The sequence below is a fragment of the Chelonia mydas genome, chromosome 18, assembly GCF_015237465.2.
Source record: "Chelonia mydas isolate rCheMyd1 chromosome 18, rCheMyd1.pri.v2, whole genome shotgun sequence".
NCBI classification, from domain to species: Eukaryota; Metazoa; Chordata; order Testudines; family Cheloniidae; genus Chelonia; species Chelonia mydas.
Window position 1 is genome coordinate 18,697,831 of NC_051258.2, and position 16,622 is coordinate 18,714,452.

General features: G+C 43.8%; 1 protein-coding gene across 1 annotated transcript in view; it reads right to left on the bottom strand.

The window, feature by feature from the left end:
* The window catches only part of TTC34 (tetratricopeptide repeat domain 34), a 45,268-nt gene that overhangs the window by 18,224 nt on the left and 10,422 nt on the right, over nucleotides 1-16,622 (bottom strand). Inside the window, exons 4-5 of the mRNA XM_027832375.3 lie at nucleotides 16,316-16,508; nucleotides 8,335-8,501 (exon numbers count right to left, since the gene is read on the bottom strand). Coding sequence (XP_027688176.2) covers nucleotides 8,335-8,501; nucleotides 16,316-16,508 — 360 coding nt within the window. The remainder of the gene's footprint in view (nucleotides 1-8,334; nucleotides 8,502-16,315; nucleotides 16,509-16,622) is intronic.

Sequence of the window (16,622 nt, forward strand, 5' to 3'; positions counted from 1 at the left end):
CAGAGCCTTAAAGTGTGGGCTCCTCAAGTGTGAGGCTTTTCCTCTTATCTGGCACCGAACATACACTCCTAGCTTTAATAATCGTAACACTATTTCTTGCCTAAATTGGAGATGAAATCCACTTGTTCCCCTGCCCCTGGCTTCCCTAATGTCCACACAAGTGTTTTGCAAATTGGGTTTTAAAGGAGTTACAATGGTGCAGTGAAAATACCCATTTGCTGTTTTATACTTTGAACATTTGGGAAATGGCAGGCTTTTAACAAGCAGTTGAGATGACCACCCAATGGGCTATGAAACATCTTGCTGAAATTGAAAGCAGACCTTCCAAAGACCTTGAAGGGGAAAGCAGACAGCACATGGAGAATTGGAACAGATGGAGCTCAAAGCAGTACTGCGAGCTAGACAGCAAGTCCAGAGATTTGTTTCTGAAACTTTCTTATCTTAATGGCATCTTTTATTTTTTTTCTCTTTCCTCGGTCTCAAGTCCTTGACAAAATTAGTACATGCTGCATCAGGTCCGAGCTTTTATCCAGCAAAGGATCAGATTAGGCAGCTGGTTTTTATTATTTTCCCCAAGCTTTCTTTTACATGGACAAGCACATTCACTGTAACAAGCAAACAGCAATTCAGATTGCTGGATGCCTATCTCTGTACAGCCACAATTTGTATGGAAAGGGAGCATGAGCTAGTGGTTTGAGCATGAGACTGAAAGTCAGGAGTTCTGGCATGGAGTCTCTTCCCTACTCTGCTGCTGACTTACTTAATGACCCTTGTGCAAATCACTTAACTTCTCTGGGAGTTGGTTTCCCCATTTGTAAAATGGGGATGATAAATACAGCCCTACCTCATGAAGGGAGTTGTGAGGGTTGATTAATTAACCTCTGCGGAACACCTTGAGCTCCTGGGATTAAATGCTTTATAAATGCAAAGCATCATTACTATTTAATAGGGGTACTGGAGTGGGTCATGATAGAATTTCTAAATACTTAGGCTGGGACATAATCTGGCCCTATCACAGCCATGCAGGAGAGTTAGGGGGAGTAAAACACCTCCCCCGTTGGCCTCCCTAGATAGCCATGCTAGCACTCCCCATATCATGGCTGGGCCATAGGGATGAGGAGATAAAGGTGAGGCTGCCTTGAACCATCTCTGAGCAGGTAGATGGGGAAAGGCTGAAGATAGTTGGAATGTTAGTTCCTTTGCCTCCATGTGCCAGGCAATGGAACTGGCCGGGCGTGGTGAGGAAGTCAGCTGCACCAGTAAAGCGGTGGTGCAAATGATTTCCCTGTGCGAGAAAAAGACCATCAGGGAAGAAGCTGAAACTGAGTCACGTTTACCTCCCAGATCTCCTCCTGGGGTGCTGCAGATGTGCACGGCCTCTTGCCCAAAGCATTCAGCAAATGTGCAGTCTCACCCTTCATAGCTATAGACCCCTGGGGTTAAAGGGACACAGCTGTAACAAAAATGCTAATGACATGACTTTAAAATTTCTCACTAATAACCCCTTAGATTACTAACCCTAAAAGAGTGGTCAGATTCTAACTGACATCATTGTTTAACACCCAATTCTACAGAACTTACTGATGTGCCTAATTCTATGAACTTCTCAACCTGGAAGGATGCTTCTGAATATAAATCACAAGCTTCATAAAGAGTCAGTAAATATTCATTTGAGGGCTGCAGGTCTGTTTAGTTCCTATTTGCATTTCACTCCTGTTGCACAATGAAATTAAGATGATTCAATTTCACATTTGTTTATAAGATTCTAGTCCGTTTCACTTTCTAGTTCTGGCACTCTGAGGGTGGTGCAATTTTTGGGCTGCAAGCTTACAAGGGAATGTGTAATCTATTAAAATATTTTCACTGACTTTTTTTTTTTAAAAGAAAACATTCCGGTTGGCACTTCGTTCAAAAAAACCACTTAAATTTTATTGAAATTTTTGAGTAAGACTGAAAAAGGTATAGTCACAAGCCATTAACAGTGACAGTATTTTTAAAATATTCATCCGGAAGAAGGGCCAGTTGTTACAAATAAGCATCTTTCTTCCAATGGGGAAAAACAAAACAAATCAAAGAGACAGTTCTTGACTTGATCTGAATGCTTTGGATAAAAAGCAGGAGGGTCTGTCTATATGAAAGTCTATGATGTTGGTCCAAGTATCTGTTTACTTGTTTACCCCCATCAGTTTAATGAACAAACCACAGATCATGCAGCTTCAAGCACCTCCTCATCTTATTCTATTAGCGTCTCTGCATAAGACACTGATCAGTTTCCATCTTTCCAGGAAGTGGCCCTGATCCTATAATGAATCCCATGTCCTGGGCTTCCTGTAACGTCCTTAACCACATCATAATGGTGGAGTTCCCTTGGACAGTTGAAATACTGCTATGAGACCAGGCTGTAATAATTTGCATCTTGAACTCGTATCTTTCTTTGTTAATACTCAGAAAAGAAGTGCAGATATCTCCCAAAACACAATGAATGGATTTTCCGTAAATTGAATCACAGAGATATATTGCATTTTGTTAGCAATTTGTCTCCAATAGCTGGCACTTTCCCAACGTATGGGCATGGTGTCTTGCCTGAGCATATTCCCTTCAAGGAAAATTTGCATCAATGGTGTTATAGCTGGACCAAGCAGGGAAGGAGACCGACATAGACACAAAGAGAACTAAGAGAAACACAACTGCCCACTGTCCTCCTTTGTTGTTCTGACTTCAAAACACAGTTGCCAACTTTCACGCAGTAAATAAGCACCCCAACTTTCACAATAAGCCAAAAATCAAGCTAATCCCATTTCAAAACAAGGCCAAAACAAGCCAATCCCTAAAAACCCCAACACTCTATGTGACTAGACCCCCCTGGCTTGCAGTCGAGGACTGTGGTGGGCTTGCTGTGCACCCCTGACTCTCTCCCCAACCTTGCCCCTGCTTGCCCTTACTTGCCCCCCCTTGCCCCTGCTTGGTGGTGCCAATTAAAAAAAGAAGAAGCAACAAGCAACAAACTACTAGCCAACAAGCAACTCACAAGCCAATTAAGCCAAAAACAAACCCAATTTCTGTGTTTTTGCTGCAGGTTTGGCATGTCTGCTGCAAACCTGAAACCAACACAAAAATGAGGCTGTACACTCGGGGGAGAAGGGAGGTGCTCAAACATTTAAAGGGACAGGACATCAGAAATGTGAGCTAAGGTTTGGAAAGTCATATCTGACCAAAACAGCTGAATGATTAGTAGAGATGAAGAGGGGTGGCACAAGGTCATGTAAATCCAGCATCAGTCCTCAGAACAGGACTGAAGAAAGGAGTCATAAGTGGTGCAGAGGCCTTGTTCTCACACCCTCGGCATAGGGATGAGTTCACCCCACCAAAAGAAATTACTGAAGCAAATGCCACGGTAATTATTGCTCCAGTTCTTCAAAATTAAAAAAACAAACAAACAAAACCCCCCCTTCAAACATTATGCAGAGCTGATAGGGTTGATATCAACCCGTGTGGAACTACCCAGCCATAGATTTACAGGGATCTCCTCAAACCTGGACATCCTCCCCGCAGGGACCTTACCCTTTGTCGTCATCTTTATAACATCATTCCTGGAGTCACCATCTCCTCCAAGCAATAGCTCCCTGGACCACAGCACAGTATCTGAAAATCAGTGTGCCAGTAGATGCCATACAGCTATTTGTACCATTAATGGGTAACATGCTGACAGGGACACTCTACACCAAGATGGTGGCCTTTTTGTTCTATATTTTGGAAGGTGATTGATTGGGTGAAATACCTTGCCTAAACATCAGTGTTTGGACACAAATGCCACTTGTACTCAAAATGAGACATTGCAGTCTGCTCGTAAGTGTTAAAAATGTTTGGTATGTTAGTTCTTGACTCTGTGAAAACACAAACATCTCTGAGCATATGAAATGTGGCAGAAGGAGGGTCACTAGATCAGCTTAGGCCAGCGTCTTGTTTTAATAACACAGGGGCTATTGGCTAAAAAGGGATTTTAAGATTGTCAGGAGAAATCACATCTCTGCAATGTAGACCGTCTAGGCTTGGCTGCTTCTGGTTACAACTTGTTTGCAAAGTCAAAGGATATTAAACCTGCTTCTAATGAATGTACATGCAATGTTCCCGATGTTCATTCGCTTGGGAAAGGTTTTCGCATGGGTTGATAACTGCTGTCCAAGCCAAAATAAACATGAACACTGTGGATCATTTTCAGGTGGCTTTATATCATGTAGTTCATCTCCTGACAGAGAATTTTTTCACTTTTTACAAGATTTTGCTCCGAAGTCAGACAGGTGGTTCTGCTGCACAATACCCATGACTAGGGTGTTGGTTACTTATTTGCAGAAAGGCGGCATGATTACAAAAAAGAGAATTGTTAAAGATTAGAAGCAGACAACAGAGAAATCACAAAAGAGTCGGGACATCTGGATTCTATTTCCAGCTCTTCCATTGACTTGCTGCGCCACTTTAGGTGAATTAGTCAACATCTGTACAGTGCTTCAGACATTGCAGGTGGAGTTTCAAAAGCATTTATCATTGATCAAACGCCACTCCCACTGAAGTCAACTCCCATTAACCTCAGTGGGAGCAGAGTTAGGCCGAGGCTGAGGGCTTTTTTGAAAAATGCCATTCCTAAGGCACGATACAACTGCTAGATACTACTAAATATAGTGGGGAGGGGCAAGCGTATTTACTTTCTTTTCATTTCACCTCTCTCGCATATGTTGCCTGCTGAATTTTGAATACTCCAACCCCCAAGTTGGAATGTCTTTGATGGAGACATTCATATAACTTACACAGCTACTGGAGGTGAGCAAATTCACAAATGCACCCCTGAATCTGAAATTGCCAAATTCCATCCGAATAGCCAAACGTTGGCTCAGCTCTAGGTATGACTTGGGGCAAGTCACTTAGCCTCTCTGTGCTTCGTTTTAGAGATTCAGAAAAAATATGTTAATACTAATACTTGCCTAATTATTATTGTTATTATTAGAATTGCAGGATTACCTAGGGACCCCAATCATAAACCAGGACTCTATCATGCTAAGCGTGGTGCAAAAAGACAGTCACTATCTGCAAGAGTTTACAGTTTAAGCAAGTTTCAGAGTAGCAGCCGTGTTAGTCTGTATTCGCAAAAAGAAGAGGAGGACTTGTGGCACCTTAGAGACTAATCAATTTATTTGAGCATAAGCTTTCGTGAGCTACAGCTCACTTCATTGGATGACCCTCATTAGGGTGTTGTGAAGCATTCTATAGAAAACATTGATGGAGTCAAACCAACCCCCCAGATCCAAATTTTCCTGGGAGGGAATTCATTAAGGATCCCATTTAACGCCTACTGAAATCAAAGGAAAGACTCCCATGGGCTTTGGACCACACCCTCAATACTTCACTACCAATACCTTGCTCAGCTCTAGTCAGACCCATCAGAGGGGTTTATATGAACTGAGTATTTATCTGTGTGGGGGAAGGATCTTGGTCCATTCCCTAGCGAACAGGTGTCCATATCATAGCTGGCTCCCTTCAGGGCCAAGAATTGAATAGGCCATGGAGCCTGAGCTATCTTTGCACCACTAAAGATGGTTTTTCGCGACTGAAGGCTCAGGGACACTGGTTAGGCAATGTGTAGGGGGCTTACATGGATGCTGTCTAGGCCAATGCTGACCTGTGGCTAAATCAAGGATTTTAGTATCTAGCACACTCAGTCTGGCACTATTCAGCTAAGCACAAAACTTGACATAAAGCCTGCGCTTTGTCTGACGACATACATGGCAGGACATGGCTAGAAGTTCTGCCAGTTTTTCACCGGCAGAGAGAGTTGCTGTTTCGTCAGTGAGAGATGCTCTATGGATGTTCGATCACATCTCTGAGCTTCCTCTCTGGTATTTCATTCTGCAACCTACAGGAAGGACTTCGTGGGACAGTTGTGTGAGAACTACACCAGACTCAGCATGAAGGAAGCAGCACAGGGCGCATGCTTGGCACAACCGAATGCCCGCACTGGGCAAAGCTCACCTTGTGCAGAGGGTCAGCACAATGTCTGTGAGAACCACTCCACTCCTTAAACTGGCACTTGAATGAACCTTACGTGGGGTCTGAACTTGGCACGATTATGCTGGTGTGTGGAATTGGTAGAAAAAAAGGCTTCTCAAGGCCCTATCATATACAAATAATCGCTTTCCATTCCCAAAACCTAGGATGTGCCCTGTACCATGCTCACCACTTCTTTTGGCTGGATGTCTAAAGGAGTGATCTACCAACATCCTGACAGGGTTTGAGACTCAGATCAGAGTGCAGAGCATTGCTCAGGTATAATAACGTTCTTGATAAAGTGCTTCCCTGGCTGTGAGAGTCTGTCCACTGGAAAAGCAGTCACAGCATTCCACCAGCCAATAAAAACATGATAAAATGCTGGAGGAAAATGAGGCAACTCCTCCATTGCAGAGAGTGAGGGAGAAGGGCTCTGTGGATGCCAAAATAATTGGATAAATAGACAGAGAAAAATATTCCTGGTGGAGGCAGGAAAACACATTTAGACCTTATAGTTCTAAGCACATAATTCAGGAAGGAGTTGCTCTCATGAAACAGTTTCTGTTCTGTTCCTCTGGTACAAATCCAGAGTTAAGCCACTCAGGCCAATGGAATTACTCTGGATTTACAGAGGAGTAAATGAGTGCAGAATTTGGCTCAATAGATGTAAATTGACATAGCTCCAATGAATTCAATGGAGTTGTGCCAGTTTATAACAGCCAAGGACCTGGTCCAGTACCTCCAATATTGCTAAGTTGAGTGGTGCTTTGAGATCTACTGATGGAAAGTGCTATATAATAGCCGGGTGTTGTTGTTATTATTATTAATACTGGCCCTGCAAGAGGCAGATGACGCAGGCAAAAGTCTAGGGTGACCAGACAGCAAATGTGAAAAATAGGGACAGGGGGTTGGGAGGTAATAGGAGCCTATATAAGAAAAAGACCCAAAAATCAGGACTGTCCCTATAAAATCGGGACATCTGGTCACCATACAAATGTCTGACATGCTACTTAACTTGAGGATAATGAATGAAGCCCTGCAATTTCTAAAGCGTGACCTACCACAAATCATAAGTGGATGTGCTGTGTAGATGCAGCAGTGTTGGACATATTATGGTTTGGCATCAAGTGCTGCTATCCTCTTTTTCCGCTGGAACAGACAATGTACCAACAAATGTAAGAGGAGCTTTTTTGTAGCCTTGCATATGATTGCATGGTAGTGACGCAAATGAGGATGTGACTACGAGTTCTCCTTCCTCTCCTCTAGACACAGGCAATTGAGTTCTTAATGGAGGGGGAGGGATAGACATGCACACAGGAAGAGCAGGCTACCACTTTGAGCCATGGCTTTGATTTTGTATCACATGCTGCCTGAGAGCGGCAAGTTTCTGCTTCGGAGCCAAGGCAGTGAATGGTTGGGGCAACAAATCTACAGAAGTACCGTGGGCCACATCGAATCAGGCCTTTTGCATGCAGCAGAGCCCACGTATTTTACCATTTACAATACATTTTTAGATCTTAAAATAATATTTCAGCTTCTTGGCTGTGCTAACTGAAGCCCACACATACACAGTATGGCGGCGCTCTGGCCCCCTATAGATACTGGGCAACGTATAGAGGTGAATGAGCCTGCTATGATTTTTGCGCTAATGTATCTGCCTCTCCGTTCAAGCCCCATTGCTAACAACCCATCCAGGACATTGAGTAATACAGTGATTCTCACCTCGGAGTATGTGCACCCCTGGGGGTACGCAGAAGTCTTCCAGGGGGTACAGCCACTCATTTAGATATTGGCCCAGTGTTACAACAGACTACATAAAAAGCACCAGCAAAGTTAGTACAAACTAAAATTTCATACAGACAATGACTTGTTTATACGGCTCTGTAGACTGTGCACTAAAATGTAAGTACAATATTTATATTCCAATTTATTTATTTATTTATTTATTTATTTATTTCAGTAACAGCGTGGCTGTGAAACTTTTGTATTTTTATGTCTGATTTTGTAAGCAAGTAGTTTGTAAGTGAGATGAAACTTGGGGGTAGCAAGACAAATCAGACTCCTGAAAGGGGTACAGTAGTCTGGAAAGATTGAGAGCCACTGGTGTAATATATGCACGGATTTAGGCCCAGGCATCAATGTATATAGGGCCCAACCTTCACCCCACTTGAATTTGATGGCAGATTTCCCATTGATTTCAGTGGGGGCATGGTCAGACACATGGAGCCTGAGATAGTTCTTGTAAATATTTTATATTTACTGGGCAACACGTGACATGAATCCAACACAGCAACATACCTTCTGCTGGTTCAGGGCAAGGTAAATGAATCCCCTTCCGCTCAGGGCCTGTACATTTCTAGGGTCCTCCTTCAGGATGGCATTAAAATCAAAAATCGCGGTTTTCTTCTGGCCAAGGTGTCCATAACATCGGGCCCTGGTGAGAAGGGACTCTTCAGCGTAGCCACCTGGTCAAGAGAGAAATGTGCAAATCAAACAGAAAGGATGCTACAGCCTTCTAGTATGACATGTCCCAAACTGGCACTGTGGGTGAAATCACACCCCAGGCAGTGTGCTCTGCTCCACAAAAGCCCTATTTAGAGGACTTAGGTGGTATGTGGACCTTTTGCACTCTTGTGTAGCAGGACATAATGCTCGTCAGCTAGTCAGCTCTGAACCTGGGGTAGAATAGCAGGAGACTGAGCTGGGGCTCGGTCCCCAGTGGTTGGAAAGCTGGGGGAAAATATTTAAGCAGAATGGTGATGAAGAAACCTATCCAAAAAATGCAAAATTCACCCCGGTGCACAAGAACCTAAACACCCCTTTCAAGTCCTCAGGATCTAATCCTATTTCCCACTGACCTCAATAGGAATTTTGCTGTTTGATTCAGTGAGACAAGTATCCAGCTCTTAGCAGAGTGTTTAGTGGTTCAACAGGGCCTTTCATCTGCATTAGGGGAATTAAATGGGACTTAAGTGGTGCATAGGGTTGCGCTGGGTCCCCGCACAGAGGTGGCTTTTACCCTTAAAGACTAAATCTGTGAGGGGCACTAAAGAGATTATTTTGTACATGAAGCCCAGCAACATTATGGCTCCAGCGTTCAGACTCACATGCAGGGGTTAATTTGCACTCAACTGTCAAATACTGATGCTGCAATCAGTATTTGCATCCTGTATTTCCTTGCACCTTATCACATTGCTAAGTCTAGTTCTGCCCTCCTTATGCTGAGTGGCGTCTGACTCTGCAGCTAATACCATGGACTCAATAGGATGGCTCCAAGTGAGCAGAGACTGCCCCTTAGACAACTGAGACTTTACTCTTCACTTTCCCAGTGATTGTTGCTCTTTGGAGTTTTTATCAAGTAACTGTCCAAGGTCTCTTGGATGTCTCCTCTGAAAGCATGGAGAGACACAGCTGTTTGGTTTCTGTCAGCTGCAGCATTTTGAATCAGCTGCTCGCTGCACCCCTGCCATCCCTGCTGCACACAGATAATACATGATGCAGCCAGTTACATGGGAAAGCGATCACGTCTCTTGTGAGCTTGGCTGTTTGCATTTTCAGTCTCTCCAACCTTCCATATGGAAATGGCCCTTGTCACTGAGGATGAAAAGCCAGTATCAATAGTGTGGGCTAGATTGTGACTTGACTTACATATCAGTGACGTGGGGTAGAAGCTCCCTTACTTGCGGAAGCTACCGGGACCTGGGGCAGTAGATAAAAGGGGAGTGGCTGGGATGGGTGGGAAATGGGCAGAGCCCCCTATGCGCTGGCTGGCACAGAGGGGTGGTATAGGCCAGCCATAAATTACTACCCCCTGGAAGCAGCAAGGATGCAGGCCGAGAATCGAGACTCAGTTGGGGATGTGACTATAACCTCCATTCTAGCTGAGGTAAACAAAAGTGTTCACAGCCGTTCCACCCCGCTAGAGATGGTGGCAAGGTTCATATCCCTATGTTACATCATGATAATAACACACGGCCGTGGAATCTCCGGAGCCATTTCCCTGCAGCCCCTAACCCAAGCTCTGATTGTCTCAGCTGCTAACCAAAGCTGCTTTCCCGACAGCACTTTTACTAACGGCATGTTTCTAGCACTTCCCTACTCAATGCCTTGGCCGGGATTTGTACATCAACAGAATCCTCGTTCCCCAGCAGAGGTGGAGAAACCAGGCTTTGCACATCAGGCAATGAGAGAAAGAAGAATATAGAGTCTGAGGCAGAACTCCAGTTAAATACAGTAGTTGAAATCAACAAGCAGCCAAGAAATCAACAAGCATTACCCAGAGAACGGCTGTCTGACCTTCAGAGGAATAGGTGTGCCCCAGCTCCTTAACTGTAACATGGGGGGGTGAGGATCCTTCTCTCACCGTTGTGAAAATTAATGAATGCTTGTGAGGCACCCAGATACCCAGCAGCTATGTCCAAAGGGATCTTGCCCTATGCAGACTCATAGTGATAGCTGCAATAAACTTAGCCATTAACATTAGGATTTATTTCACCCGTTCAGTAATAAAGGAAATTAAAAACTGCACAGCTTCAATGCTTTCCCTTAAAACGTCTACAGCATCTGCCTCTTGGAACTCAGTGATATTTAACCAACAATTATATTTTACTCAGTAAAACAAAACAAAGACACTGTTGATCATATTCTAAAGGAATTCAAAAAATAATAATGTTTTAGCTTTTTAAAAAATTTACTTTATTTGTTTTTAAAACGTGTACATGGGGAAAATAAGCTTTCACCAAAGTTTTCCATAAGGATAGAGGATGATTTACTACCACCTAGTGGAGACACATGTGGAGTGCTGCAGGACAAGTTTTATTTAAAGTTGGAGGCATTCAATTTTAGTTAGATCAGTGCAAGCTGATCCTTGTGTCTGTGTGGATCCAATTACAGGACTGGGCCCTGAATTGGTAAATATGGACAAATTACTGATTTCTCTCTTCATCCAAAAAAACAACTTTACCTGCTTTGCAAAGTATTTTGCGATCCTTGAATGAAAAAGCAACATGCAAAGTATTTTTGTTCTAATTCAGCTTTAAACAACAATAGATGATGCTCATACAAAACCAGCTCATACAAAACCATCAAGTCAGTGGCTGAGCTGGCACAGAGCACAGGAATCCCTGTTTTGTTTTTGCTGATGCTGTCATCACATAGCATATTGAATGCTACTACAATTCATTTAAAAGAGCAGCTGAGGATGGAGATCGAGATGGAAAATATTTACTAAATCATCCAAGTCCAATGTTCTCCATCTACCTGCCATTATCATAATGTCAGTGTTTGAAACGTCCTGTCAAAAAGCCAGAGCCAGCTAAAGACTCCTGGTGAATAAAATGGGATTGCACTATATAATCAAAGGAATATTTTACTTCTCAGATGAGCCTTCCCACATGAAGTGCTTTGCCAATTAGTCTTGGGAGAATAATTTCAGCATGCTGTATGCTGGAGATAATCAGTTTCTGAAGGTGACTAAGACGATATGGGAAAAGGTGTCTCTAACGCTGATCTATGAAAATAGATAGCAGCTGCTTTGCTTAGAGTGGATGTGTAGCTGCAATTCATGTTATAGTCTAATACTTTGATTACAGCAGTGGTCTTAGTTCCCAGTCAGAAAGAGGGGCCCCAGTGTGCTGGATGATGCACAAATGCAGTCCCTTCTCCAAAGAGTTTATAAAGACAAAAAGCACATTGTGACAAAGATGGAGAAGGAAGGCGGAGGGTAACACCAGTAAGAACATGCAGTTACATAGATCAGTCATGTGCACAGGTTGCTGGCCCCAGATAAAATAAATGAATCAATACATAGTGGATCTCCGCAGCTAGCTGTCATTGCTTTCTGATTATCGGCAGGTGTCCCAGCAGACGTGGGTCTCCTGAAGGGATTTGGGGGAGGAGCTTGTAATTAGCTACGTATGAAATTTTCAGATGTGGCCCCTGTTTTTTGTTGGCTCATTTGACACCCAGAGTCTCTGAAAAATTGGGGCACCAAAGTGAGCAGCCACATTTGAAAAGGTCACTGTTAGGAGAGAGGTGCATTCAGTGGAAGTTCTGAAAGCCAGGCCCAAGATCTCTGAAGCTGGGCACCCAGAACTGAACCATTCAGAGTTAGTAGATCCTCTAGAAAACGGCCTTAGGGAAAGACTCAAGTTGACATCACTGAGCCTGGGATCAGGTCCTCAGTAACCTGCCTAAGGCCATACACACAGGGCAGCCCTGGAAGCAGAATGCAGGTCTCCTGGGTTCCAGGCTTGGGCCCTGTCTAATGGATCACACTACCTTCCACATACATTAAATACATGGATCTCTTAGATACTTTCTTTTCTCTGTTTAATTTTTTTTGCTTGCAATTTTAAAGGTAGGGGAGATTAAAAGGGTTAAAATGTTTTTGCTTGACAGAAATGACCACCCAAGAGACTCAGAACAGACAATAATCCCATTGCTTAATATGCCACTAGAAAGTGTTCAGATATCATGATGCTGAGTGCAGTATAAGAGCCTATATAGAAGAGAATAGAACCAGAGTTTCTTCTGGCACTAATGAAATCAGTGGTGCTGTGGTCATTCACCCAGCAGAGATACTGGCTCTAAGTTTGTCTAAGCTTAGAGTTTTTCCAACACTTGCTTTGTTGAACTTCCATCTTTGCATTCCGTTGGCCCTCATTTTGGTGGGCTGTTTGTCAGTTTCCATTTCATGTTATTTCATTTGATGGCCGCTGTTTTAGTCAACGTTTGCCAAATTGACAACTAGCAAGACCTGCTTTTCAGAGCAATGCAGCAGGCTCACAAGGGTGACAGCTTCTCTTTTGTGGCCGTATTTATTTATTTATTTACCGAACCCTCTTAGGTTATTTGAGGTTCCCTCAGAAGTGGGATTGCTCAGCATTCCTTTTCTGCATCTTTGTCCTTGAAAATGTCTGCACGCAGTTAAGAGAAATCCCACAATTGCAGTTCGTTTGGTTTCTGCTGTTTGTCATGAAATTGCTTTGATCAGGCAGTTTGGGTTGAGTTTCCTAGGAAACCTGGAAAGCTTCTCTCTAAGAAGTTATAATGGTCCCTTCTCCTCCTTCACTCATTGGTGGGAACTGGACCTGGACCTGTCAGAGGAAACAGTGTGGTACTGCAGCCAAGGAAATCAGAGGTGCTGTTGGTGTTTGCAACCAAACCAAGAGGGGATAGCTTGAAAGCACCTCTCTATTATACCCTAGCAAACAGCAGCATTCCTTTCTAGCACATAGCAAAGGGAGACACACTACCTAATGTAGCTCCAAAGGGACATGATATGGCAACTTAGCCAGGATGGCCAGGCCCTAGCTAGTTAGAAGGACACCTCTGAAGGTTTAGTAGATATAACCTACAAGTGGCAGGACATTGGGAGAAAGAATCCCCTGGATGAGAGGGGGTGTTGGGAGGCAGAAGCAGAACCATTTAGCCCTGAAAGGAGTTGGTTGGAGCAGATGGGGTGGAATCAGAAAATGTGCACGACTCTGGTTTGGATAATAACCCAGATGGGTCTGTCTCAGTGTCTCGCCATATAATGCCGTAGGTCAAGACATGTGAATGTGTGATATTAGGATTCCCTTTGCTCTGATCGCAAAAGAATCAATCATTTGGCTATGAAATGTACAATATATTCATCTGAAGGCTGCAGAACATGAATCTCTCGTTCATTCCCACACCTCCTTCCTTTCAAAGCAATCTCGATAAGCATCTTCATGTACTAAGGGTTGTGATCAATGACAGTGGTGTCCCCATATTGGATCCATTGTACATTTTTCTTCATTGGGAGGTCAGTGAGCGCAGCCTTTTGCCCAGCTGCCTGGAGAGATGTGCCAGAGGATCCACATGTTCAGTTACAAGGCTTTCACCCTCAAGTTACGCTCCAAACTTCCACACCAAATGTTATTAATATTTGCAGGTTTCAGAGTAGCAGCCGTGTTAGTCTGTATTTGCAAAAAGAAAAGGAGTACTTGTGGCAACTTAGAGACTAACAAATTTGTTTGAGCATAAGCTTTCGTGTGAATGCATCCGACGAAGTGAGCTGTAGCTCACGAAAGCTTATGCTCAAATAAATTGGTTAGTCTCTAAGGTGCCACAAGTCCTCCTTTTCTTTTTATTAATATTTGTGGGGCTGTAATGATCCGCGCCAATAAAAGACCATGTCCACTTCTTAACAAGCATCTGTACCAGCAAGCAGGAAGCTGATAAGCCAGAACGCATGGGCTGTGGAACTGAGCTACCTCAAGGCAATTAGCAGTTTTCCTTTTCTGTTCATGATCTCTCTTCTTGTAGATGCTACTGTCATAACATTTGCTCTGAATGAAAGTCAGATTTCCATAAGAATGCATTTCTGCTTAGAATGTGCCAGAGACATTTCCAAATTGGCTCAGCCCCTCTCTTTGGGGAAAGCTGAGATACTGTTTCATCCTGCCTACTGCCAGGTGTGTAACCTTTTAGCAAGCAATGCATCTGAAACACCCACAAACTCCTCGGAGCAGGGAAGCTCAGCCGTGGGTAAGCAGGATTTGGGTGGCATTTACAATATTTACCATAGGTTAACACAGAGGAAACAGAACATATCCCATCAACAGTACTAACGTGGGAGGTTTCAGGGGATTAAATGGCCGAGCAGACTGAAAATGAGATGTGAGCCTTCTCCAGCTAGGTAGCCTGGCCCAGACTAGAACTAAACCAGGAGCCATTCCAAGCCACTTGCCATCTGTGTGAAACAAACCCGGTGTGAAACAAGGCAGCGATCATGGGGAGAAGTTTCAAAAGTGATTTAGACACTAAGGACCCAAGGTCAATAGGACTCCATTGTAAAATTTTCAAATGGGCTTAAATGACATAGGTCCCTAATCCCACTGACGAAGTGGAGCCTGAAACCTGGGCTCCGCAGTGGCATGCTTTTGAAAATTTTACTCTATGAGCCAAAGTGAACAGATGACCACAGCCCCAAAGCACCATTACAATCATTTATGAGAACAGCCAGAGTGAGTCAGAGCAATGGTCCATCTAGCCCATTATCCTGGCTTCTGATAGCAGACGGTGCCAAATGCTTCAGAAGGAATGAACAGGTGATCCATCCCCTGTCGTCCAGTCCCAGCTTCTGGCAGTCAGAAGTTTAGGGACTCCCACAGCATGGGGTTGCGTCCCTGACCAACTTGGCTAATAGCCATTGATGGACCTATTCTCCATGAACTTATCTCATTCTTTTTTAAACCCAGTTATACTTTTGGCCTTCACAACATCCCCTGGCAATGAGTTCCACAGATTGACAGTGCGTTGAGTGAAGAAGTACTTCCTTATGTTTGGTTAAAACCTGCTGCCTATTAATTTCATTGGATGACCCCTGATTCTTGTGTTATGTGACAGGGTAACTGACACTTGTTCATTCACTTTCTCCACACCTGTCATGATTTTATAGACCTCTGTCATATGCTCCCCTTAATCGTCTCTTTTCTAAACTGAACAGTCCCAGCCATTTTAATCTCTCCTTGAATTCTTCATTACTTATTTTACAGTAATGTCTAGAGTCCCCCATTGTGCTGGGTGCTGCACAAGGACACAGAGAAACTGTCACCTTACAGAGCTAGCAGTAGACAGAGACAAGAAGTGGGAGGGGAACGAGAGGTGAAGTGACTTACCCAAGGTCACGCAACAGGTCAGCAGCAGAGCTGAGAACAGAAACCAGATCTCCTGAGTCTTAATGTGCTGCCCTCTCCACTAAAGGATGATGCCTCCCTGCTTCTAGCCGTGGCTGCGTTCTGCAGGGGAATTTCCAGATGGCCAGGATGACCAGCATCTCACAGAATCATAGAAATGTAGGGCATTTCAAGAGGTCATCAACTCCAGCCCCCGTGCTGAGGCAGGACCAGGTAAACCTAAACCATCCCGGATAGGAGTTTGTTCAGCCTGTTCTTAAAACCTCCACAACCTCCTTTGGAAGTCTATTCCAGAGCTTTACTACCCTAATATCTAACTTAAACCTCTGGGAACTAAATGGACTCCAACCAACTCATTTCACACCTGTCACAAAGTAGTTGTTGTATGTTAAGGACTTTGGTCATCGCCTCTCTGGGCCACTTCATAGCCAGTTAGAGGAGAATGATCATGGTATACAGAGTCCTTCTCCTGAGCCACTTACACCCTCCCCTTGTAAAGATTTTGTTTGCATTTTATCACCATATTTAGAGGGAAGCAGAAATAATGGATGAGGATTGAAGTCTGCCCACACACTGGCCTAGTTCCCACAGAAGTAAACCTCTCATAAGCCTACCTGATGCAATGATAGCAAAGGAAAGGTTGGCAATAGCTTCTTTGACATAAGTATCTCCCTGCTTATTCTTCAGGATGGTCATAGCCCTGGAGTGGCAGTGAGTTTGCATCAGCTTTCGGTCTTCGTCTTTGAAAATATCCATGATCAGCAGGAGGCAGGAAGTGTCTCCGATTTGGATCACTTTCTTTAGCAACTTAACAAGGACAGAGAAAAAGGGGAGGAGGGTTAAATTGACATACATGGAAATCGGAAAGGATCAGAGGCAGCTGAACTGTGGGCATAGACATAGGAAAACACTCCTGAGTCT